Below are 26,775 nucleotides of genomic sequence, written 5' to 3' on the forward strand. Positions count from 1 at the left end.
GGGAACTCTTGGAAGGAAAGAAGTATCACTTCTTTCTCAAGTGGAGTGTTTACACCTTGATGTAACATTTGAACTTTCACAAGAGATGTAATAATTTTGATAATAAAATTCTTAACCATAATAATCATAAAGTTGAGAACTTATTTGTCCAATTTTGTGACCTTGCCTTACCTAGTTTTCCTGTTTCCTTACCTGAAGAGGGCAGGGTGTACATTCAGGATGATACACTTTTGGTGGAGTTTTTTTGCCCATCATGGGGCTAGGAATATAGATTGATTGTCTGTCTCCCTTTTCGGGGGAGTAAGGGCAGGTCAGTCTGCAACAGTGGAACTGAACGTTGCAAACTGCCTGGAACCAGAACTAGAGTTCCTGACTTTGGCTTTACTCATTTGGCAACTGTTTATCAGCTTTTTTTCTTTTTTTATTAAACAATTCCAGGCATTGTTTTTAGTGGTGGGTTTATGCTTATTAAAGGGGGCATGAGGCAGACAGATAAAACTCCCTAAGCGTTCATACTCTAGAGCAGGGTGAGAACTAAACCAGTCCATAATTTCAAGTAGTCATTACCATGTACTGTTTCCTGTCTGACGTGTACATAGGGGGATTGAAGGGGCCACTCCAGATTGGTTTATTAGGGGAGGTCTCCAAGGAGGTGACATTTAAGCTGAGACCTTAGTGATTGAGAGGCAGTCATGGGATGATGAATAAAGATAATTCCTGGGGAGTTAGAACAGTAGGTGCAAAGCTTAGAGCAAGAGAGACTTGATTAGGACACAGTGAATCACCAGGGCAGGGAAACGGGGTGGCAGATGCCAGGAAAACAGCAAGTAGGGGTTGGGTCATACAGCGCAGGGGTCAGCAAACCCTTTCTATGAAGGGTGGGATAATATTTAGGCTTTATAAGTCATACGGTCTCTTGTCCTAATTCTGCCATTGCAGTACAAAAACAGCCATAGGCAGTAAGTACATGGCTGTGCTCCAGTAACTGTATTTACAGAAATGTGACTAGTGCCCTGGCTGCTGTGCCTTGATTGGGTGACATCCCACAGGGCACAAAGTTGCCAGTTCAATTCCTGGTCAGGGCACACGCCTGGTTTGTGGGTTCAGTCCTGGTCAGAGTACACACAGGACACAGTCGATGTCTCTCTCCCTCTAAAAACAAGTAAAATTGTTAAAAGCGGGGGCAGGGAGCAAGAATACATGTGGCTAGTCAGATTTGGCCTGCAGGCTATATAGTTCACTGGTCCCTGATGTAGAGCCCGTGGGTTTAGTTTAAAGAATCAGGATTCTAAATACAGGGGGAAAGTCATTGCAGAATTTTAAGCAGAGAAGTGACATGGTCTGCTTTATGTTTTGTTGGTTGATTAGGTTTTTTTAATTACTCTGTTCTATTTCTATGGGAGAGAGATGGATAGATGCCAGGAAACCATTTTGGAAGCTGTAGCAGTTACTTAAGCAACAATACGGCGATGGCTTCTGTTAAGAGATTAATAATGGGGATAAGGAGAAGTACTCATTATCAGGGCGTGTTTTGCCAAGCAAACAGTGCTTGCTGATGGGGTGCTGTGGCAATATTTGGCTCTAACATCTATTTGACAAATATTTACTGAGACCTATGATAGATTGCATTTTGCTATGCATATAAGGGATTCAAAGGTGGAGAAAATGCTATCTATTTTTTGTTTTGTTTTTTAAATCATTTTACAGAGAGAAACATTGATTTGTTGATCCACTTGTTTATGCATTCTTGGTTGTTTCTTGTTTGTGCCCTGACCAGGGATCAAACCTGCATGCAACCTTGGCATATCAGGACAGCACTAACCAACTGAACTACCCCACCAAGGCTATCCATTTCTTTAAGGGGCTTAGAAAGTAACTAGTTGGAAGACATACTAAAAATGATTATCTTTTGAGAAGGCCTTCCCAAAATCCTATACGAATACTTAACCTTCCAACAGCCACAACTGAATTCCGCCTGAGGTAAAAGAATAGGTGCATGATCTTACTTACAAGCACTTCTGTATATAGTATCATATTTGGTCTAATAGTTCTGTGATGAAAGCACATCAGATACTAAAGTTTAAAGATGACAGATTGAGTGAGGCCTAGTGCAGCGTTCCAGCTGTACCAGAAGGCTTTTGATTATGAGTAAGCTTATCTGAATTGTGTCAGAATTGGAAGGTTCAGTTCCGTAATCATTTACGAAACAGCTGTAGTGCTGTGCTGTCTGTAAGGTGCTAGGAATATGAATGTAAGACAGCCAACTGCCTATTAGGAACTAGTAGTCTATTTGCTGTTGTTACCAAGTACCTACTCTTACTAGGTACTTAGTTTTTGATACAGTATTAAGTGTAAGCTGAACAGTATTAAACTAGTGGAATGGTGCACCTTATTTGTGGCTTTACAGTTTACCAGACTCTTCTTTTATTTATGCCATTAGCTACCACATTCGCACTTAATGTATAAGGTAGGTATTCTGTTTTATAATTTTTTAATAAACTTCAGAGGATACAACTTGTCCAAGATTTCTCTCTTCTAAATGGCAGGCCCAAACTGCCAACTCTGGAAATTTTGCAGTATATCCAGGCGGGGAGGTGCAGGGTGGGGGAAGAAAAGCTAAGAGAGGCTATGAAACAGACTACAAATCATTTAGCTAAAAAAGTATGTCATGCCTTTATCTACCTTGTAAACAGCAGTCAGGCCTTATTGGTCCTTGGGCATCAGTGTGGTGGTACAGGGTTCTCTGCAGCAGAGGTCACCCTGAAGAAAAAAGTGCACAATTGTCTAAATAAAATAGACTATTTGCTTTGAAACTACATAGATTATCAACTCTATCAGCTGAAACTGGGCTGCCTGTATAACCTATGAGGTGCAGAGATAAAAGGGTTTGCCAAGGTTCATAATATACCCTGTGCTCAAGATTGATAATGGCAACAGCTTGGAGAAACATGTAAGTGGAGAAGATGGTGGTCTCCTATAACTTTTACCTGCTTCTACATTCAAATCTTAACCTGGCAAAGATTGTGAGGTAGTATTGTTTTGAATATTTCTCAAATTCCTCAAAAAAGTGCACAGACCAGTCGTGGTAGCAACACAAAACCTTGAGCAACAGTACAGGAAAATTAGGTGTCCCCAGGAGCCCAAAGGAAGGTATGTAGAAATACAGTGCCAATAGCGACAAAACCTACATGGTATCTCATGTTCCAGAGGATGGAACGTCGATGACAACTCCAAAACAAGTACTCACTTGAAAGTTCAGTGAGCCAATTTGAGGACAAGAGCCAAAATTTGAGAAGGGTTTGCAGTGGATACCAAGGGTGCTTGGTTAGGCCAAGTGTCTGGAGTAGCCTGGGCCCCAAATAATTTATAACCAGCAAAGCCCCCACGACCGAGCTCCACATTGAAGAGTTAGTAACAGAATCCAAATTCAGCAGGACAGTCAACATAAAGATGGGGTTGGGGGATCATGTTCAGTGAAGTAATTGAATGAGTGAAACTAAAATTGTCTCATTACATGCAGGATACATTGACCTAGGAACACTGTAAGGATATTAAATAACTTACCTTGTTCTTTAACTCCTGAAACAAAGTCATAAGCTTGGCCAGTGTGGCTCAGTGGATTGAGCACTGGCCTGCAAACCAAATGTTCACTGGTACAATTCCCGGTCAGGGGCACACACATGCCTGGGATGTTTGCCAGGTCCCAAGCCCTGGGGGGGGGGGGGGGGGCTGTGAGAGGCAACCAACTGCACATCGATGTGTCCCTTTCTCCCTTGTCCTCCCTCTAAAAATCTTTTTTAAACAGTTTATATAAAGTCCTATCATATTCTGTGCTGAATTCAAACAGTTGTTTGCACATTTCATACTTAATATCTTAACAAAAAGTACTGTAGAAACTTGAAACTAGAAAAACTCATAAATTATGTCTCCTTAAAATTACAGAAAAACAAAAATGCAAATATGGGTAACAGAAAGGATCAGTCAAGTGCCAAAGAAAGGAGAAGAATAATATCCCCACAGACAATAAAAAGCATGCCAAAGATGTGCAGAAAAGCAATGGGATGCATCCAAAGACTTAGGAATACAGGGAAATCTCAACTTGATAAGGAATAGCTACAAAAAGCCTGTAGCTAACATCCTTCTTAGTTGAAAGAGACTGGAAGATTTGATAGATTAGAAATGAGCTAAGGATATTCACTCTTCCCCATTCTCGTAATATTTGTACTGGAGGTCCTAACCAATGCAATGGGATGGGAAAGGGAAATAAGTGTACAGATAGAGAAGGAAGAAGTAAAACTTTGTTCACAGATGACGTAGTGACATGAAGAAAGTCCAAAAGAACACTTGTAGAGCTAATAAATTATAGTAAAGTTGTAGAATACAAGATTAATGCACAAATGTTATGTCACTTCTATATACCAACAATACATGATTGAAATTTGAAAATTAAAGTAACATGTACATTAGCACCCGAAAGAATGAAACAAATCTAGCAAAATATGTACAAGAACTATATGACAAGAACTACAAAACTCTAATGAGAGAATAACTTAAACGGATTTCATGGCCATGGATAGGAAAACTCAATGTTAGGAAATCAGTTCTCAACTTGATCTGTAGATTCATAATCCAATCAAAATCCCAGCAAGTTATTTTGAGTCAAATTTGTGTTAAGCAAAAGAACCAGAATAGCTAACAGTACCAGTAGAGAACAAAGTCAGGACTAACCCTACCTGACTTAGAGAATTAATATAAAGCTACAGTAATCAAGACAGTGTGTTATTGAAATATACCCCCACAAACAGTCGACTGATACTTGACAAACAGAAGCAATACAATAGAGAAAAGATAAGTTTTCAACAAATGGTGCTGGACCAACTGGACATCCATATGCAAAAAAAAAAAAAAAAGTCTAGGCACAGCCCTGACATCCTGCACAAAATTTAACTGAAAATAGATCACAGACCTAAATGTGAAAGACAGAACAATCCAACACCCAGAAGATAACAGGAGAAAATCTAGAAAGTCTGGCATTGACTTTTTTTTTCAACCTTTGTGGTATGCCTTTATTTCCCCATTCCCACCCATTGGGTTTTGTTTCTGGCATTGATTTTTTTGTTGCAACACCAAAACCACCATTCATGAAAGAAATCATTGGAAAGCTAGACTTGATTTAAATTTTCCACAAAAGACACTATAAAGAAAAGGAGAAAACCATAGACTGGAAGAAAATATTGCAAAATATATATCTGATGAAAGACTTAAAACAGCAATAAGACAACCTAAAGCAATCTATAGATTCAATGCAATCCTTATCAAAATTTGTAATTTTTTACAGAAATAGATAAATCTATATTATAAAGCTTTAGTAATCAAAACAGTATGGTGTTAGCTTCAAAACAGACGTAGGTCGATTGAACAGAATAGAGAGCTCAGAAATAAACCCATACATATATGGTCAATTTTTTTCACTTTAGACTTTTTAATATTTCATAAAGCAATTGTAGTGTAGTCAGGAACCCAACATTCCAAACCACACTAGGAGAGTCCTTACCCATACATACCCTCCTACCCCTTTTGAGGGCCCCAGGGTTTAGAGTGGAGGAAGGAGAGAGAACTGCCATCTAGGACTGATCCCAGAAACTTCCTGCCCTGCCTCACTCTCCCCAGGGGTTAGGGGTTAACACCCAACAGCCCTCCATGAGCCCCTCTGTCCCTACCTGTGCACATATACACACTGTGGTTGGTTCCTCACTGAGTTGTTCAGCTCTTGGCAGAGCCCCACTCAACACCACCAAGTGGGATGGGGGCAAGAGGGCTAGGATAAGGAGACCCTGAAAAGGAAGAGGCTCCAGCTATAGAAAGGTACAGAAATGCAAGAGGGACAGAGTGGGGGACCCCACCACGTCCATCTACCAGAGAGTCTCTGGTAGTCCTCAGATTCCCCTGTGGCTGGTGATTATAAGCAGAAGGGTAGGAAGCAATGTTCCAGGCATGCTTTCCCTTAGCCAACCCCAGGGTCTGGTGGTTTATGGATAGTGGGGGAAGTGACTGAAAGCAATGGGAGATCTGAGTAAACGGCATCATTCCTTCTCAGACCCGTCCCCCACATACAACACCACAATGCAGCCATATGGGTTGCCCCACCCTGTCAGATACCTAAGGCTCCACCCCTTACTACATGACAGGCATGCAGAGACAATATATATATATCCCAAATGAACAGATCAAAGCTCCAGAAAAAATACAACTAAGCAATGAAGAGATAGCCAGATGCAGAGTTCAAAATGCTGGTAATCAGGATGCTCACAGAAATGGTTGCGTATGGTCACAAAATAGAGGAAATGGTGAAGGCTATGAAAAGTGAAATAAAGGAAAATGTACAGGGAACCAATAGTGAAGAGAAGGAAAGCGGAACTCAAATCAATGATTTGGAACAGAAGAAAAAAATAAACATTCAACCAGAAGAGAATGAAAAGACAAGAATTTTGAAAAATGAGGACAGGCTTAGGAACCTCCAGGACAACTTTAAACATTCCAACATCTGAATCATAGGGGTGCCAGAAAGAGAAGAGGAAGAGCAAGAAATTGAAAACATAATGGGGAACTTCCCTAATCTAGCAAAGGAAATAGACTTCCAGGAAGTTCAGGAAGCTCACAGAGTCCCAAAGAAGTTGGACCCAAGGAGGAACACACCAAGGCACATCATCATTACATTAGCCAAGATTAAAATGAAGGAGAGAATCCTAGAAGCAGCAAGAGAAAAGGAGACAGTTACCTACAAAGGAGCTCCTGTAAGACTATCAGCTGATTTCTCACAAGAAAGCTTACAGGCAATAAGGGGCTGGAGAATAATATTCAAAGTCATGAAAGGCAAGGACCTACACCCAAGATTACTCTATCCAGCAAAGCTATCATTTAGAATGGAAGGGCAGATAAACTGCTTCCCAGATAAGGTGAAGTTAAAGGAGTTCATCATCACCAAGCCCTTATTATATGAAATGTTAAAGGGACTTATTGAAGAAAAAGAAGATCAAAAAGATGAACAGTAAAGTGACAACAAACTCACAACTATCAACAACTGAACTGAGAAAAAACTAAGCAAACAACTAGAACAAGAACAGAATAACAGAAATGGAGATCACATGGAGGGTTATCAGTGGGGAAGGGGAGGAGGGAGAGTGGGGGGAGAGTACAGAGAATAAGAAGCATAAATTGTAGGTACAAAATAGACAAGAGGAGGTTAAGAATAGAATAGGAAATGGAGAAGCCAAAGAACTTATATGTATGACCCATGGACATGAACTAAGGAGGCTAATGCTGGTGGGAGGTGGGGTGCAGGGCAGAGGGAAATAAAGGGGAGAAGAATGGGACAATTGTAATATCATAATCAATAAAATATAGTTCTTAAAAAATACTGTAGGAGGACCACATGCAGGTGGTGAGGCCCAGCCAGTCTACATACAGAGACTATTGTCAATTTTTTAACGAAGGTGCCAAGAATATACAGCGGTGCTTGGAAAACTGGACAGCCACATGCAGTATGAAGCTAGACCACTATCAAACACCATACACAAAATTAACTCAAAATGGATTAAAGACAAGTGTAAGACTGAAATCATAAAACTCTAGAATCAAACCCAGGTGGTAAACTCTGTGACAGCAGTTTTGGTGACAATCTTATGAAGTCGACACCAAACAAAGGCCAAGGAAACAAACTAAAATACTCAAGTGAGATGACTCTGAACTGTGAAGCTGCACAGCCACAGGCAGCCTATGAGATGGAAGAAAATATTTGCAAGTCATATATCTGATAAGGGGTTAATATCTAACTATATGAAGAACTCATACAACTCAATAACAAAAAAATCAATTTAAAATATGTAGAGGATATGAATAGATATTTTTCCAAAGAAGACATACAGATGGTCAACATGTACATAAAATAGTTGCCCTGGCTGGTATAGCTCAATGGATTGAGCACAGGCCTGTGAACCAAAGCATCGCCAGTTTGATTCCGAGTCAGGGCACATGCCTGAGTTGCAGGCCACATCCCCAGTATGGGGTGTGCTAGAGGCAACCACACATTGATGTTTCTCTCCCGCTCTTTCTCCCTCCCTTCCCCATCTGTCTAAAATAAATAAATAAAATCTTAAAATAGTGCTCAACTTCACTAATCATGAAGAAAATGCAAATCAAAACCATAATGAAATAACTCAAAATTTACACACATGTAATATTTAGCCTCATGCTTATACAATAATTTAAGGCACATCTTTATTAAATAAAATTTCATATAATTTCAAATAGAGTCATAATGAAATATCACCTGTCAGAATGGCTGTGATCAAAAAGACAAGTGACAGCAAGTGTCAAGGAGGATGTGGCGGAAAAGCATCCCTTACGCACTGTTGGTGGGAATGCAAATCGCTGCCACTATGGAAAACAGTATGAAAGTCCCTCAAAAAATTAAAGTAGAACTGCATACACCCTGCAATCCCGCTTCTGGGTAATTATCCAAAGGAAATAAAAACACTAACAAAGAAATACCTGCACCCCCGTGTTCATCGCAGCACGACTTACAGCAGCCAAGATATGGAAACAACCTGAGTGTCCATTGATGGGTCCATGGATTTAAAAAAATTTTTATTTATTTATTTATTTTTAGATAGAGGGGAAAGGGAAGGAGAGAGGGCGAGAAACATCAATGTATGGTTGCCTTTCATGAGTCCCCTTGCTGGGAACTGGCCTGCAACCCAGGCACGTGCCCTGACTGGGAATCGAACTGCGATCCTTTGATTCGCAGGCCCTCGCTCAATCCCCTGAGCTACACCAGCCAGGGCGATCCATGGATTTTTAAAAAATATGTAGATACACACAATGCAGTGTTATTCGGCTGTAAAAAAAGAAAGAAATCCTGGCGTTCGCCACAACATTGATGGACCTTGAGGGCATATTCTAAATGACATGTCAGAAAGACAAGCACCATGTGATCTCACTGATGTGTGGAATCTTAAACACAAAAACAAAATGAACTCACAGCTACAGAAAACACGGGTGGTTGCCAAAGGCCTGGGATGGGGCCTGAGGTGGCAAGATGGTGGTCGAAACGTCAAACTTGCAGTTTTAGAATAAGACTTAGTGATGTACAGCATGGTGACTAGTTGATAATAATACTGTGTGTGTATTTGCAAGTTGCAAAAAGAGTAAATCTTTAAAGTTCTCATTACAAAATTTTGTAACAGTGGTGATGGATGTCAGACATTGTGGCTATCACTTCGCAACAGTTACATATATTGAATCATGTATATTTGAAACTAATGTTTTATGTCAGTTATATCTCAATTTCAAACAGGGAAGGAATGCAACAGTATGTGTGCATAGTTTTCCTGTTTTAGATCTGGCCTATACTTCAAACCTTATTTCCTCTATTTAAATATTTTATGTCTCCCAATATGATTATAATTTCCTTACGGTCAGGATTTTACCATTTATTTTCCACAGGTTTGCATACAGGATACGCCTAATGCTTTGAGAAAGTGACTGAAGGGAGGTGCGAAGAAAAGGAGGGATTTAACCTCCTGGAGGAATGAACAGGTTTTCCTAATATCTTAGAAGATCCAGTAGATAAAGGTAAGGTCGTAAAGTACAGGTTAAGGAAAATTCCTACTGAAAGAAACATGAAAAAAAAAAAAACAGTAGTGAGGAAAAAGGGTTGTGTTCAATTTACTAATGAAGCTTTAGTGAATCAATTGACACATTGGTTTTTAAAGGCTCTTCTTAAAGATGCATAAATTTTAAGGTCCAATGGTATTAATACCTCCCAGTAGGTATAAACCTACTAGAGTTCAAATAGAGTTACATGTGTGGTTAAATGCAGAATCTTTTTTTAATCACATCCTTGGCAAGAAAACAACTGATTCCTTTTTAAATGGCAAAAGATCTGAACAGACACCTCACTTAAAAATGGCAAATAAGCATATGAAGCAATGCTCAGTATCATATCATACGTCCTTAGGGAATTGCAAATTAAAACAATACCAAGCTGTCACTAGCTAACTGTTACAATGGCCAAAATCCAAAATATTGACAACACCAAATGCTGGTGAGGATGCTGAGCAGCAGGGATGCAATGTACCATCAATGGTACAGGTACTTTGGAAGATAGCGTGGCAGTTTCTTAAAAAAAAAACTAAATATACTCTTGCCCTATGATCCAGCCATTGCACTCACCAGTATTCACCCACAGAAGATGAAGATATACGTCCACACAGAGACTTGTACGTGACTGACTATAACGGTTGATTGATAACTGCCAAAACTTAAAAGCAGCCCAGAAGTCCTTCCGTAGGTGAATGGACACATAAACTGGTACATGCAGAAAATGGAGTATTCAGTGTTAAAAATGAAATGAGGTTATAGAGCCATGAAAAAACATGTTGGAATGTCTCATGATTATCGGTAGTAGTAAGAGAAGCCAGAACTGTATGGTTCCAATGACAGTCATGCACCACACAATGTTTCAGTGAGTGGCAGACCACATACACGATGGTGGGCCCATAAACTTCTAGTGCAGCTAAAAATGTTTTATTGCCCAGTGACATCGTGGCTGTCCTAACACTGTGGAGCAGCGTGTCGGTCGTAGGCTCGTGCTGATGCCGGTGCCGACAGCACCACTGATGGTGTAAAAGTGCAGCACGTACGAGATGTTTTATGTACAGTACATGATACTTGTCAATAATCATACATGACCAGGGAACTGGTTTATGTATATGCTGTATGTTATTGTTATTTTAGAGTTCATTCTTTCTACTTATAAAAAAAAGAAGTTTGCGGTCCTGGCTGGTGTGGTTCAGTGGACTGAGCACCAGCCTGCTAACCAAAGGGTCACAGGATCAATTCCCAGTCAGGGCACATGCGTGGGTTGCGGGCCAAGTCCCCAGTCGGGGGTGTGTGAGAGGCAACCACTCACTGATATTGTTTCCCTCTCTTTTTCCCCTCCCTTCCCCTCTGTCTAAAAATAAACAACTAAAATATTTTTTAAAGATTTTATTTATTTCTCTTTAGAGGGAAAGGGAAGGAGAGAGGGAGAGAAATTTCAGTGTATGGTTGTCTCTCATGTGTCCCCTGCTGGGAACTGGCCTGCAACCCAGGCATGTGCCCTGACTGGGAATCGAACCAAGATCCTTTGGTTTGCAGGCCTGCGCTCAATCCACTGAACTATGCCAGCCAGGGCCTAAAATATTTTTTAAAAAAGAAGTTGCGGTAAAATAACATGCTGTGTCACGCCAACAGTAGCCTCATCTCATGCTCATTGCATGCACCTTTTGATTGTATTTTCTTTTGTGCTTGACTTAATCTCGTGTCATTTTGTGCAGTGACATGCTGGACTGGCTTGTAATATAGGAGCAACAAACTGTGCCTATGTGACACTCTATGTGACACTTTCAGTCTGGTGAATTCTACCGACTTTGTGCTCCTGTTACTGTTAATCACTTCTCAAAGTGAGAGTTCTCTGTGTCACCTGGCTGCACAGCGCTCTTTACTCCTATGTGTCTCTGTCCCTTCCGTCCTTTCTACCACAATCTCTGGACACCTTTTGTTTGTTTGTTTGTTTGTTTGTTTGTTTGTTTGTTTGTTTGGAGAGGAGAACCGAGTATTTTATTACTAAAAGTTCAAGTAAAGGAAGCCTCAAGCCTGGTGCAACCTGATGATAAGACACTAGACATAGAAGCCTACTGTCCCATTAACAAAACCTACACATGAATCTACACATTGGGTCGCTCAGAGATGCGTCTTTTCCTTGCTAGACAAACCTCCATGTTGTCTGCTGCCCTTCACTGAGGTATGGTTCTCTCCTTGGGATACCACCACCTTTGCAGCCCTTTTAGTGGAGACTGTTCCTCCTTTCTCACCCTGATGCATGGAGGTTCTCCCCAAATGTTTCCAGAAAAATATGTTGTGTCTCTCAGATAATAAATTCCTATCGCTCCTGAAGCATATGACATTTGGTTTTTGCACCATTAGCCCTCTTCATTGCTGTCATCTTTCAAACTTCCAGTCACTCTCATTCTTTGATTCTTGGACAAATTGACTCCTCTTCATTCCAATTTCTGCCATTTGGGTGAACATCCTAATCGGGGTGCTCTGCAAAGTATTCAAGAGTTACCCAGGGTAGCCAGGTCAAACACTCAGCTTTCTAACCATAATCTACTGTCCTCCCAGCTCTGTCGCACAATCTTGAGTCCCTTAAGTCCCTTAGTTTCTCCATATTCTCCATCTGCCTATCCCATTCTGGGCTCTTTTTCAATACCCAACCTGCATCTCACGGCGAATCTCTGAACCACTCGCAAGACACATGGCTTACCTTGCACCTACCTCTCAATCTACCATCAGCCTTCTCTGTGCCCACCCTTCTGTCTGTTGGTGCTACCACAGATTCATGGTCATCCCTCAGCCCTTTACATATCCTTGGACAGCTCCTTCAGCATCGCTTCCAGACTTTCTCCACTCTTCTCAAATCCCCTGCCCATTCCCTTCTCTCCGAGTAGCCAGTCTTGCCTCCTGCTTCACTGAGGAAAGGATGTTATCAGGCAAGGGATCTCTAAACCTCAAACTTCCCTCTACTCAAAAAAGAGGTTTCCTCTCCTCTTCCATTAGTCAACCTCTCTTTATTGTTAAACTTTTACTGGCCATGACCTGTGAGCAACCAGAACTCTTCAATATTTAAAGAAAGAAATTCCACATTCTTCTCTAGATTACATGCTGATCCTTGTCCACTCATGGAGGGGGGGCACTTCATATACTAAACCATTCTAAACCATTTCCTGAATGAACTCCAGTCATATCCCTGTATCTGCACTTCTCCAAAAAGTGATCTTCACGCAGTCACCTCCCATTCTCTCCCTGAACAAACCTCAACTGGGCTCTCCTCACACTTCTCCAAACATGCTCTTCAACCATGGCGTCTTTGACCCCAAACCCAGTGGATTCATTTTTCAGTCCTGAATTTTTGACCTCTCTGTTCTACCTGACCAGTTGCCTTCCCCTTGAACTCTAAGGTCTTGCTTTCCATAACAGTACATTCTTATGGTCCTATAGCTCTTTCGTTGTCCTCTCCTTTTGGACAGCCAGTACTCTGACCTTTATATGTTGGTGTTTCCCAGCATTCCATAGCCCCATGATCTTTTCACACTATGCAGTCACCCTAAGCGAGCTCATCTGTACTTTACATTTCCACCATCACCTGTGTGCTCATGTTTCTGGTCAGGTGTTTTTCTTGAGCTTTCAAACCCATAGAAGTCAGCTAACTACTGGAAAACTGCACCAGGTTGCCCCACATGCATCTCAGACTTAGCATGTCTCAAAGCGAACTGCTCATCTTGTTCCCCTGCTATACTGGCAAATGTTCTTTTTAACTGTCCTCCTGATGCCGCTCTGTATTCCTCACCCCCACAATCAATCAGTTACCAAGTATCCTCAATTCTACTTCCTAAATATCAAAAGTGTTACCTCTCAGGGACACTGCCACCACCTTGCTTCAGGACAGACTACTTATTTCCCTTTAATTAAAATTGTCTTTCTCGCCCTGGCTGGTGTAACTCAGTGGATTGAGTGCGGGCCTGCGAACCAGACAATCGTGGTTCGATTCCCGGTCAGGGCACATGCCGGGGTTGCAGGCCGGTTCCCTGCAGGCCGGTTCCCAGCAGGGATGCACGAAAGGCAACCATACATTGATGTTTCTCTCCCTCTCTCCTTCCCTTCCCCTCTAAAGATTTTTAAAAAAAAATGTCTTTCTCTAGCTCAGTTGGTTATAACATCATCCTGATACACCAAGTTTTTGGTTCAATTCCTGGTCAGGGTACATATAAGAAGTAACCAATGAATGTGTAAAATGAATGGAACAACATCCCTGCCTGGTGTGGCTCAGTGGATTGAGCACTGACCTACAAACTGGAAGGTTGCAGGTTCGGTTCCAGGTCAGGGAATGAGCCTGGGCTGTGGGCCAGGTCCCCCCATCAGGGGTGAGAGGTAACTGATCAATGTTTCTCTTCCTCTCTTTCTCCCTCCCTTACCCTCTTTCTAAATATAAATAAATAAAATCTTTAAAAAATAAATTGAACAACAAATTAATGTCTCCTTCTCTCTTAAATAAATATATAAAATGTCTAATGAATAAAATCAAATCGCCTCCCTCTAACTAGGCCCTCTACCACTGCAACCAGAGTGACTTTTCTGAAATGCAAATCTAATTGTGTCTCTTTGCTGCTTAAAATCCTTCCATGGTTCCCCATTGCTCTCAGGTGTGGGGCTTTGTCATTCTCTGTCCATCTCTCCAGACTAATCTCTGACCCTCCTTGCCTCACACTTTACGGTTCAGCATTCAGTTCTCTGCACAGACCATTCTGTTTCCTACCTGGATCTCTTCCCTCATGCTGCCTTCTCTTTTATGAATGGTCTGACCCATGCTGTCCTATTCATTCTGCTATACACCTGTCCCCGGCTCTACTCACCCCACCAAAAGCCATGTAAGGAGTCCCTACCCAGAACCCACAGTACCCTGCACCTAGCAACTTTTACATTTTTACATACCATCTCCCCAACCAGACTGGCCATTAAATCAAGGTCTCTGTTTTTGTTCCTTAAGTGCTTAGTCTATACTGAGTGCACACAATTCCCAAGTGCAAAAATTATAACCAGTGTATCTGCCATAGGGGGCCTGTTACAATATGGCAGACACTACGAAGCAATCCACATACATTCCAGAGTTGTTCCTTACAACTTCCTCAGGATCGCTGTCACCATCCCCCTTCATTCAGTGGGGATTTAGGGAGAGGGGAAGGGGCTTGTCCAAGGCCACACAGGCAGAAAAAGGTGGGGCCTTGTTTACTCTAGTCAGAGTCCTCAGTCCAAAGTCAAGCCTGCGCTATCAGGCATGTGCAGACACCGCCAGCTGCCCATTCCCTCCTTTCCATTCCCATCTATTCCCTCCTTTCCCTTGGTAATGGAACCTCAATTTTATGTGGGGGCAGCAATGTGCCCAGTTAACAGGCTGTATCTCAGCTAGGTGTGTTAGATGATTCAGTGTGTTCCAGCATGGATATGGTCTGGCTTCATAGGACAGGAAAGTAAACTATGCTGTTAAGCCACAATGGAAGAGCTCTGTTAATATGCAGCTAAACCTGGTTCAAAGAATCGAGCTGAATTTCACCCCTTGTGATCCCTTGGGGGGCCGACTCAGAGAAGGAGAAGCCAGCATGGGTGATATAAAGTGTTTGTTTATTTGAACATCATTCCACCTGTACTGAAGCTCAAATCCAGCAGCAGCAGAAGGGGTCTGGACTGAAATAAGTGTTACCAAATTGGACAATGAACAGTGAGGACACATTCAGACAGAACTTACTAATGAGGTGTAGACGACACCAAGCTACCCTAACGTCACACAGCACAGGCCCTCTGAGGTCCACTGGTCAGAGCTCTGGGAAGGGCTATGGCTCCCTCGTCCCCTTCTCAGGACACTGCAATCCCACCCGAAGGCTAGCCCCGAGCCAGGCAGGGGCCTGCGGAAGTTTCTTGTGCCGGGAACACCCCAGCTGCTCCAAAGAGAGGGTCTCCCTTTCTCAGTTCACACTGGAACCTGGAGAAGGGGGATTCCCCTGGGTCCAAGCAGGAATCTCAAAAGAAGGCAAGGAATTTCCCTCCACAGCCTGTCTATAAATTTCCAACATCTTGGATTTTTCAGGCATGAAAAGGATCTTGATTCTATTCATGGTTCTCACACCCTCAGGAAAAGTGTTTTCCTACATGGATACTGGTCCCCAAAGAGGAAAGTTTTCACATCCCAGGGCCCCAGAAGGACTGGACCAACCAGTTCTCTAAACCCCCGTCTAAGACGCAGCCATTTTGGTCTACCCGGCAAGAGTCCTCAGACCAGAGCAGAGAAAGCTGGGGAGTGCCCGCCCCTCTGATGCAGCCACAGTCAGGGCAGGAGTACCTCGGAGGCCCGCTCAATTATATGGGCTATTCCCCGGATGTGAAGGTGTTGGCTACCTGGGCCCCTGTCCTTGACCTCTGAGGAGGTAGGTTCTAACCTCTCCATGAGACACAGGAGTCTGGCAACCCCTTGGGTGGTCCCCTCACACAGTGCCCACAGCAGCTGCTCCCCCATTCCTCAGACCTGTTGCCTTCATCCTCCTCCTCATCCTCTCCTTCCCCCTCCATGTCTCCCCACAACCCTCTCTTCACCTGCCGCCTTCCCTCGCCCTAATCCTTCTTCCATCTTTCCAGTCCCCTCTCCCCCCACCTCTGATTACCCGTCCCTCTGGGTCCCCCCTCTGTTCACTCTTCCTCTCTCCTTTGTCCATTTCCCTGTCTCTCTGGATCTCCCGCCTCCTTGCTCTGTCTTTGCCTCTCCATTTCCCTCTCCTGGCCCTTCTCCTCTTTCTCCCTCCTCTACTTTCTCCCCAGTCCCCAGCACTGGCTTCAACCCCTCCCTCGCAGCCTCCAAACACTGGGCTTTGGTTCAGACCTGCCCTGACTCCCTCCCTCCCACAAGGCTCCATGACCCCACCTTTTTCACCTGGGATCCTTGTGTTTAGCCCCACCTGCTGGGGAAGGTGCCAGCAGGGGGACTGCAGTGCAGGGCTCGGTAGGAGCAGGAGAGGGGGGCCCAGTACTGGGTAGAGCATGGGGGAGGGCGTTTGCCCAGAAGGAGGGAATGAGAAGGGAGGGGGTGGGGTCAGGACTTGGAAAGCTCCAGGTTTCCAGAATCCTACCAGGACCTAACATCTTATCCCAGTTAGGGGCCAGATGGGGGCCTAGGGCATGGGATCTCTACAGTCTGTCTTGGAAGCCCTCCCTCTCAGGTTCAAGTCCAATGGAAACGAACACAAGGTTGGCAAATACATGGCACTCACTGATTTTCTCCCCTTCTTTGGCTGAGGCCAACATAACAGAATGGTGGGGCCTCACGCTCCTCTCCAGTGGGCCTGGCAGCCAGAACCCGCAGACAGAAGCAGGCACACTGGAGGAGGCCGCCTGCCTCCTGAACTAGGGCCTGAAAGGGGCTGTCCGCACCCCCGGCCAGGTGGCTCTACCGCCAGGTCCGTGCGGCAGCGGCAGCAGCGAGGGGAGTCCAGGAACCCCCGGAAGTCTCCCTTATTTGCTCCCTGCCAAGCGGGAAGGAGATGCTCCCCACAGTGGGAGGAGGGGAGAGCGATGACTTCCCACACACTTACACAGGCACACACACTCACACACACGCACACACACTCATGCCTCAGCTCCAAGCATTGCCCATTGGGCTGCGAACCCTGGCCATATCCCAAGGCGAGAAGTGGGCAAGGAGGAGGAAGAGGTGGGGACAGGGTTACAAGGCGGGGGATGGGGACAGGGGGTACCCTGTTCAGAGGTGACCTGCAAGTTCAAGTTATGCAGAAAAGTATCAAAGAGGCAAGATAGTCTCTGCCCTTAGCAAATGCCAGGGTCAGGTGGCATGAGAAGGGGCAGAAGGGTGATATCTCCCCTAATGCCCCATGGTTAGGCCCCCTCTCCAACCTCCAACCCTAACAACAGGGCCAAGGAGTCTGTGCTGTACAAAACAGGTTGGGGTCAAGAGTTCAATCAGTGGTGAGACAGCCCAGCAGAGAGGCCAGGCAAGCCCCAGCTGCCCGGAGTCCAAGTGTCTCCAGCAGTTGCCTCAGAGCCTGTCTGTCTTTTCTCAGACTCTGGGCTGAACAGGGTGCCAGTTGATAGGGAAACCCTGTGCTTTCTCCCTCGGTGCAGCTCAGGCTCCTTTGGGAGAGCTGGGAGCACCCTGGAGCAGGGCAGAGCAGCCCTGGTGAGGCCTGGAGCTCTGCGAAGATGTGATGGAACCATTATAGGCAAAGGAAGGAAGGAAGGGAGGGAGGGAGGGAGGGAGGAAGAAGGAAAGGAAGGAAAAGGAAAGGGGAGGAAGGAAAAGGAAAGGAAAGGAAAGGAAAGGAAAGGAAAGGAAAGGAAAGGAAAGGAAAGGAAAGGAAAGGAAAGGAAAGGAAAGGAAAGGAAAGGGGAGGAAAGAGTTTGGTAGCCCTGGGGCAGTATCTTGAGTAAGTTTCTGCAGGAGGAGGGACCGGAGGAGACAAGGATACAGCCAGGCAGCAGTTCTCAGACTGAGAGAGCCTGGGGCACTGGAATCACAGTGTCTCCTTCCCCTGAAGACTACAGAGCCCCCGAGCCAGGTGGGGAGAGGGGAGGAGACCCCAAGGGATGTCCAGCTCCCTTAGGTCAGTTGAGGGAGGGGCACATTTAGGCCCTGGTAGGGTCTGCAGGGCCTCTCCCCTCTTCCGGGCCACACCCAGCCCCAACAACTCTTCAAAGTCTGGAGCTGGCAAGTGGGTAGCAGGTGAGAAGTCAGTCTGAGACTGGGATCCTTCCTCCTAGCTTGAATGGAGAGTGAGAGGCCAAGAGATAGGACACGCAGAGGGCAGGTCAATTCCTGGGCTGTGATCCTGGCCTTCAGGGTCCCTGTGAGTGAGCGACGGGGCAGGGAAGGACTCCCCAGCTGGAGACATCACCCGCTGGCCGCAACACGGAGCTTACTGTAGAACTCACAAAATCTAAGAGAGAGAGAAAGAGAATTGGAGAAAGTCAGAGACCACCAGGGCATTGGAGTTCCCCTCGGCCCATCCTCAGGGCACAGCTGGGCAGGGGGGTGAGCTACACAGGCTCTGAAATCCCACCCAGGCCTCAACCGGCTAGATGGCCTTGAGCAGGCCACTGGACCTAACCGAGTCCCAACTTCCTCGTCTGCAAGCCAGGCAGAACACCTCACTCACAAGGTAATTTTGAGGGCCAGGGAGACATAAAAGAACGCCAGTCAAGCATTCTGCACAGTGTTTGGCACATATTACCTGCTGGAAATTACAACAATTTATTCTATTTTTTACTTCTGTACCAGAGGTCTTTGGCTTAGAACTGAACTCACTCATCCCTGGATGCTGATGTCGCTTTTAACACTGAGATATTAGGGCATTTGGGGAGTGAAGAGAGGATTCGGAATGGGGCTACCTCAAGCCAGTCACATCCCAGACCAAACGCCTATAGAAAGGGTAGATGGCTTGGACATGCACTTCTGGATGCTGCCACCAGAGGGCAGGCCCTGACTGCATACCAAGACCACAGAAACTACAGGGGAGCCTCCAAGGGCAGGAGACTCAAGAACCTAGGTTAGCAGCTAGCAGGCCAGGAAGGCCTGAAAAGGGAGCAGGCAGTGGGGAAGAGCTTGGCCTTTGGACTCGGACCGGGGCTCAAACTCTGGCTCCACCACTAAGGTGACTTTGGGCAAGTGACTGAATCTCTCCAGACCTCAACCTTCTCATTTGTAAAATGGTGATCTTGATGCCAGCCTGACTCAGAGTCACAATGAGTGGCTGCCTTTACTGAGCATTCACCACATTCCTGTTTACAGGCATAATCTTTCTTTCTTCCTCACAGGACAACTCCATAAGGCAATACATTCTCACCGCACTAATTTTTAGAAGTGCAGGAAACTGAGGCTTAAGGAGGTGGTCACTTCCTAGCTCAGCCTGCTTCCAGAACAGACAACCTGCCTTCCCAGTCCGAGGGTTCCACCACAGTACTAAGCACCTCCTGCCATATGAGACAGTCATCACCACCATGTTCTTTATTTTATAGACGGGAAACTCCAAGAGATACATATAATTAATGGAAAGTGCTGAACATAGACCCAGCTAACACTAATGGCTCAAGGAAGGGTGTGACTACAAAAATAACTGTTTCTCAGGGCAGAGAACACACACCTAGACAGACAGAGGTCTGTCCATTGATGCCAGGCAGTGTCTCCCCTTGCTCAGTGGGCAGGGTGAGGCCCTGGGTCAGAAGGCCAACCCTCCCATGGAGAGCGATCTGGCACTATCTTTTCAATGGTATGTGCAGTTTCACTTCTGGAAAGACACCAAGAAGATACTTGTATATGAAATGACAGAGACAAAGATGTTCATTGTAGCATTGCCAGTAACAGTAAAAGCCTGGAAACCTCACTAATAGCCCCTAAAAGGAGAATGATAAGAAAGTACAGTTCCTTTATCTTATGCAATGCTAAGCACTGAATAAAAAAGGCAAGACGGTTTTGCATGAAATGATAAAGAGAGATCTTTATCACATGCGCCAGAGTGCAGCACAAAAAAGCAGTCTCAGGAGGAGTTTCTTTAGGATGATACCTGTCTTATGTCACAGTAGCACTTAAGGCTACTCGTTTGGTAAAGAGGCAGATCAGGTTTGAGGATGCACAGATAAGCATCTGACAACAGTGGTGACTCCTGAGACTCTGGTCTTATGTGTAAGTTTTCTTTATTGTATTTAAGTGTTACTTGATACATACAACATACAATATATGCAATATGCTAGATATAAAACACAATTCAAGAACTGTGCGTCTATCAATAATTTGTACAAACCTACCTGTCTGCCATCTCCTGCTCCTGGTTTGCCCCATCCATCTCAAACACATATAACCACCATTCTACTGTTTGTATTTCTCATTTCTTTGCTTAAAAAAAAACAGTATTGCCCTAAATATATGTATGTTTAAACTATACATTGCTTAGTGATACTTGGTTTTTGAGCTCAGTAAAAATCTTTCTGTGTTGGCCCTGGCCACATGACTCAGTCGGTTAGAGCATCGTTCCCATATGCCAAGGTTGTGGGTTTGACCCCAGACAGGAAACATACAAGAATAAACAAATAGATGCATAAATAAGGGGTACAACAAACTGGTGTTTCTTTCGCTCTCTCTAAAATCAATCAGTAAGTAAATTTCACTGTCATCTTCTGGAACTTGACCCAGCCCCAATAGTACGTTTTCAACGTGGACCCCTTCTGTTTCTATAACCGAAGTTGATTCATTTTCCGTTATGAACTACTCCATGATGTGAATACACCACCATTTAGTTAGCCATCCTCCTGTGAATGGCCGGCCATTAGGGCTGTTTTTAGTTGTATTCTAATTTCAAACCACTGTCAAGAGCATTCTTGCACGTTTCTCATGGGTTTATACTCACTGGTGGGTTTGCTGGGTCACAGGCACGCAGATGTTCAGCTCTAAGGGATAACATCAAATTGTTTCTAGGTGGTCATTCTGTCGGTACCATTCCCAATTTCTGCCTCACTGTTGACTAAGAAGTTGCCCTGCCGGGAAGGCGCAGGTCCAACACACGCCCGCAACCCCGCAGCCGCCTTCCCGCCCGCGGGAAGCGGGAGCGCACTTACCTTTGTTGTCCTGCTTGAGCTCTTCCTGCAGCAGATCTGTTTGCCGGTTGCCCAGCACGAAGGCGAGGAAGGAGAGGATGAGGGCGTTGAGGATGCCGATGATGGCCAGAATGTACGCCCAGCGCACCGAACAGTCCCCCAGGGAGTACTTCCCGGTCTTGGCCCCGCACATGTCCCGGATCGTCTCGGCGTCCCAGCCGTCCGGGAAGATCATGCAGCCCAGCACGAGGCACAGAGCTGAGGGGGCGCGAGGCCCAGCCCCGCCGCGGTCAGGAAGGAAGAGAGAAGGGGATGATTACTTCCCAGAGCCCGAGGACCCCCGGAAACCCTCCGAACTCCACTCATCAACCCAAGATCCTGCTAACCGATTCCTGTGGGTTCCAGAAACTCTAGGGCCTGGGATGACCTACTGCTTCGCAGAGCAGAAGCTTCCCAGAACCCACAATACCCTCTCGAGCCCCCACCAAATCAACTCCTCTTCCGGGAAGTCTTCCAAAACGTGAGAAAATAGCAAACCATGGTCACCCCCGTAGCTCCCTTTAGCATCTTGGCCGTATTTACCCTCTCCCATCCTCATCACTATTTATTTAGATCGTTCATTCAACAAATATATATTGAGCGCCATTTTTCTTCCCATCAAGATACTTGGAAATGCATTCTCATTCACATAGTTGATTATTGTGCTCAGAGAACAGGCTGGGGTGAGAACTACAGGGTTTGACCCTGGTTCTGGTAATTTTATCATCAAAACTACTCATACTGATTAAAAGTAATAATCACAAATAAGGAAATAATTGGGGAAGAGAGGCCTTGGTTTCAGATGAGGGGAGAAGGGGCAAGGCCAAAAAAGAGCATTAGAGTCCAAACGGGCCCCTGTTTATTCCCTACTTGGCACCTACTCCCTCTGGGTTTAGTGACCCACTTTGGTCAATTTCTGGGGCTCTTCCCAGTGTTCAGCATAGTGGGTGGGACTCAAATGTGAGCCAATCAGCACATTGCATTTATCTGATAACTGATTGGCCCACGGCAGGGAGCACACTCCCTACAGGACCAATCAGAACCAAGCAGGCTCCTGAAGCCCTGAGGCTATGACCTCTGCCCTTTCCCCCCCGGGATGCTGCTGCCGCACGACCGGTGCCCGCGCAGTTGGACCGCGCCTTCTCAGAGTCTGAGGGTTCCCCCTGCGGCTGCGTCACTGCGCCTGGGCCCCGAAGGTCCCACGCCAGGTCACTGGGCGTTTAACTGGGTATTAGTTGAAAGCGATGACGACGTGGGGGGTCAGTTCTGCCCCCTGTCCGTGAGCCCCATGGAGTCCCCCAGGATCGGGAGGGGACCCTCGGCTTTGTCACCTCCTCCTCAGGTCCCAGGCTCCTGCCCGACCCCGAGGTGATGCCCTCTCTCTCTCCGTCCCTTTCTCGCTTGGCTTCCTGCGGCCTCGCCAGCCCTCTGGGGCCGCGCCCTCTAGCCGGACTTCCGCCCCTCCGCGGCCTCTGGCCTCGGTCACTGAGACTGAGCGCAGGTGGAGACCGGGCCACCTGAGGGCAGGGGAACGCGTTCCTGCGAAGGGAATGACACCTGTAAATAGGCCTGAGGCGAGAGTGAGATGGGTGAGTTAAAGAACTCAACAAGTTAGAAAATGCCCCTTAGACACGGAAATGGAGAGGGACTCTGGGGTGGGCCTGGGAGATCAGTGCTGCAGATGTAACTTTGGGAGTTGTGAGCATGCGAACCCCTGGGGCTGGACCTTACGGAAACTGAAGAGAAGGCTCAGGACTAAGCCCTGCGATGCTCTGGCGATTACTCGGCCGGAAAGGAGGAGGAACCTACGGAGCCCACCTTCCCAGGAAACCCCGACGCTCTGCAAAGCCCTCCAGGCCCCTGTCGGAGGCGGGAGGAGAAACAAACTTAAGGGGGAGGTGGGGCGCGGGGCGGGGAGGGGGGGGAGAGAAGGGGCGGGCTGGGCGCAGCTCTTCTCCCGCCGCCTGTGGGTTGCTTTCCAAGCGCAGTGAAAGGCAGGAAAGAGGAAAGATCCTCATTGGAAGGCCAACCCAGCCAGCTCCCGCCTCCTCTCCCGCCCTCCCCTTGGGGTGCAGTTTCCTCTCCCGCGTCTCGGGAGAAACAGATTCAGCTTCCAAAGCTCCCAGCCGCGCGCTGCAGCACCTCTCGGCTTTCTTCTCTTGGCTCTGCGACCGCACGTCCTGTCTCCCTCTGCCTCACCACTTCCCTCCCCCCCCCCCGCCCTCTCTCTCTCGACCCTCGCGCTTTTCCTCTCCTGGTTAGATTTCTCAGCATTTAACATTTATTCAACACCCCATCTCGCTTCTCTTCCTTCACTATATCTATCCCTTAGCCCTTTCCTTTCCCTGGCTCTCCCTTTGCTTATTTCACGTATAAATTCTGAGTGTCAGGCAGGGTGCTGGGGACACTGGCAGGCATGGTTTCTGGTGCAGGGAGCAGAGGTGTGTGGGGAGGAATAAAATCAAGTCCACACACAGTGCTTGGAAGAAAACAAAGGGCTGACACCTTGATTATCAGGGTGATCAGAGGATACCGGCACTGGAGCCTCTCTCCCCATCTCTCCATCTCTGCCTCCTTTGCTCTGCAGGGTTTTAGGTGGTGACTGTGTAGCCCCAAACGCTACTCTGGGAATGGGAAGCATCAGAAATCAAGCGAATGAAGGAAAGCAAACCCAATGGGTTTTCCTGGATCTCAGGGAAGACAGGGAAAGACCACCAGGGACTGCCTAAACCAGGGAAGTGACCAAGAAGTTCAACTACCAGGTGATGAAATGACTAGAAGCAAGGCAGCCTTCCCCATTCCCATTTGCTGGATGAGGAAGGTCAGGCTGAGTTCTTTGTGGAGTCCAAGTTGAAGTCTCTTTTGAAATAGTCCTCTGGCTGAAGAACTGGCTGCTTCAAGCAAGGCACAAAGGCAGGGTGCAGCATGAGGTAGGGGCTCTCAGCTGCAGCTGAGACCGCACGTCCTGTGCATTGTGGGATGTTGAGCATCATCCCTGGGCTCTGCCCACCACCACATGGCAGTGGCACCAGCACTCCAAGTCATAATAAAAAATGTCTCCAGACATTGCCAAGTGTCCCCTGGGGGACAGAACTGTCCATGGTTGAGAACCACTGGTATAGGGGAAGGGGCCCTCAGATGGGGCATGTCTCCCTGCTCCAAGAAGTCAGGACATGTGACAAAACTGTGATTAATAATATTAATATTGTTAGTAATGGGATTATAATGTTAGCAAATAATATTGAGTGCTGAACTGTGTGCCAAGGGTCTGAGCTCCCAACATTCATGATTTCATTTAATCTTGTAACAAAATCTGAGGTGGGAAAAGTTATTGTTTTCATTTTACAGATGAGGATACTGAGGCTCAGAAGGACCAGGTTATCAAATCCAATGCCACAGTTAGGAAGTGGTGGGATCTGCATTCAAATCGAGGCAGGTCTTTACTTAATGTTTTTCTCTGAATGGATTCATTTTTTAAAGTAGAGGCATTTACTTACAAAGTAAGATTTACACTATCAAGGAAAAGGAACCAAGATTATTTTCCATAAATAGAAAGAAACTATTTATAAACTATTTATGTAAATATAAGTATAATGAAACCAAAACAATGTTCTTAGATTCTAGCTGCACACTTTGCCTGCCAAATGCTCTGAGCCTGAGGGCTGCTCCCTCATTTAAAATTCTTAGCCTGTGTAAAAGGAGTTAAAGACACACGAGCCCCAAACTGAGCCTTTTTCCTTGAAATTAATGAAACAGGGTCCACCTTGTACTGCATCAGCAGGAGGCTTAGCTCCGTCTCTTTAGTGCGCAACTACAGGCAAAGTCAGTCCACCTCTCTGGGACTCAGTTTTTGTCATCTGTAAAATGGAAGTCCTGTTCATTCCATAGAGCTTTTGTGAGAATCAAATGACGGAGAAGAGAACTAGCAAATTATTAAGGGTAATGTGGAGGCAGGTCACGGGAATTCTTGGCCGAGTGGGGAAAAAAAATATTGAACAAAAGAGAGGAGTCTTTTTCCAGAAATAAAAGACATGTTAACAGTTACTGCTGAGGGTAGAAGCTGAATTTTTACATAAAACCATGACATAAACCAATATCTGTTTACTACAATATCTGTTTAATCCCCTCTTTCTTACCATTAGAGCCCCAATTTTTAAAATTTAATTGTTGTTCAAGTACAGTTTTCTGTTTTTTAATCCCATCCCAGCCCACCCCCCAGAGCCCCAGTTTTTAGCTGAGAACTTGCCTATTGAAAATAAAGACCATACCCTGGCTGGGTGGCTCAGTTGGTTGGAGCACTGTCCCATATAGCAAAAGGCTGGGGGTCTGATTCCCAGTCAGGGACACACCTAGGCCGCAGGTTTGGTCCCCAGTCTGGATTCATGTAGGAGGCAACCAATCCATGTTTCTCACATTTATGTATCTCTCTCTTCCTCTCTCTCTAAAATAAACATTTAAAAAATTTTTAAACCCTTAAAAAAAAGAAAACAAAGACCACAAGACTAAGTAAAAATGCCTTCAGATGTATTATGTATTTGTTACGTGTTATAAACAGATTTATAAGGATGTTAGAGTGTGTCCCTTGCTGTCCTTTTCTTAATTCATTTCTCCATCCTGCTGACTGGAATGCAGATGTGATGGGTAGGGTCCTAGCAGCCATCTTCAACCATCACTGAAGGACAAGGGCTGTACTCCAGGAGTGGTGGAGCAGAGCTCTGGAAGGAGCTACCATGCCATCTCTGGACTGCCTAACTCTTGGGCACTGGTTTTGCAAAAGAGACTAGAACCGAGGGTAATTAAATCACCATTATTTGGGGTTTTCCTATGGCATACAGCCAAGCCTAGTCCTAACTGATATGTTTTTCCTTCTGAATTTTGGTATCATGTGTATGCTTTGGGAAAAATAATTAACTGTGTGTTTGGGCAAGTCACTTCTCCATTCAGAACCTCAGTTTTGTCATCAAAGGAGTGGCGATATCAAGGCTCAAAGCAGACATCGTCACTGTAATGGCGATAGGCTCCATTGTGTGGTGTGAAGGTAGAGCACGTGGGGAACTAACAGTGGTGTCCATAGAAGTCGTAAATGCACTTATCTCTAACTCGGAAATGCATCCTATGGCTAAACTTGTGCATGTACCCAAAGGATGTGTACAGGGTACTTACTGAGCCCCCTTTTTTATAACGAAGGACTGAAATGTCTATTGAGAGGAAATGTTAAATAAAGCACGATGTATACATACCATGGCATACTACATAGCCATTAAAACAAATGGAAAACAACTGTATGTGTTATCATGGAAAATCTTCTAAGATATAGTAAGTCGTTTAAAAATCAAGGTACAGGCCCTGGCTGGTGTAGCTCAGTGGATTGAGCTCGGGCCTGCGAACCAGAGGATTACGGTTCGATTCCCAGTCAGGGCACATGCCTGGGTTGCAGGCCAGTTCCCAGCAAGAGGACTCATGAAAGGCAACCATACATTGATATTTCTC

At 45.5% G+C, this 26,775-nt stretch overlaps 1 protein-coding gene and 1 long non-coding RNA gene across 2 annotated transcripts in view; one reads left to right on the plus strand and one right to left on the minus strand.

The window, feature by feature from the left end:
* Positions 1-15,260: 15,260 nt before the first annotated feature.
* The window catches only part of LHFPL4 (LHFPL tetraspan subfamily member 4), a 30,424-nt gene continuing 18,909 nt past the window's right edge, over positions 15,261-26,775 (minus strand). The window contains exons 3-4 of the mRNA XM_037134782.2: positions 21,268-21,504; positions 15,261-18,596 (exon numbers count right to left, since the gene is read on the minus strand). Of these exons, the coding sequence (XP_036990677.1) occupies positions 18,496-18,596; positions 21,268-21,504 (338 nt within the window). The 3' untranslated portion in view covers positions 15,261-18,495. The remainder of the gene's footprint in view (positions 18,597-21,267; positions 21,505-26,775) is intronic.
* On the plus strand, positions 22,392-25,726 carry LOC128628043 (uncharacterized). Its single transcript, XR_008392368.1, has 2 exons — positions 22,392-22,874; positions 23,873-25,726. It is a non-coding gene; the product is annotated as an uncharacterized LOC128628043 (long non-coding RNA).

This window comes from Artibeus jamaicensis, unplaced genomic scaffold, assembly GCF_021234435.1.
Source record: "Artibeus jamaicensis isolate MK-2021 breed Jamaican fruit bat unplaced genomic scaffold, CSHL_Jam_final contig_519, whole genome shotgun sequence".
In the NCBI taxonomy this organism is placed as follows: Eukaryota; Metazoa; Chordata; class Mammalia; order Chiroptera; family Phyllostomidae; genus Artibeus; species Artibeus jamaicensis.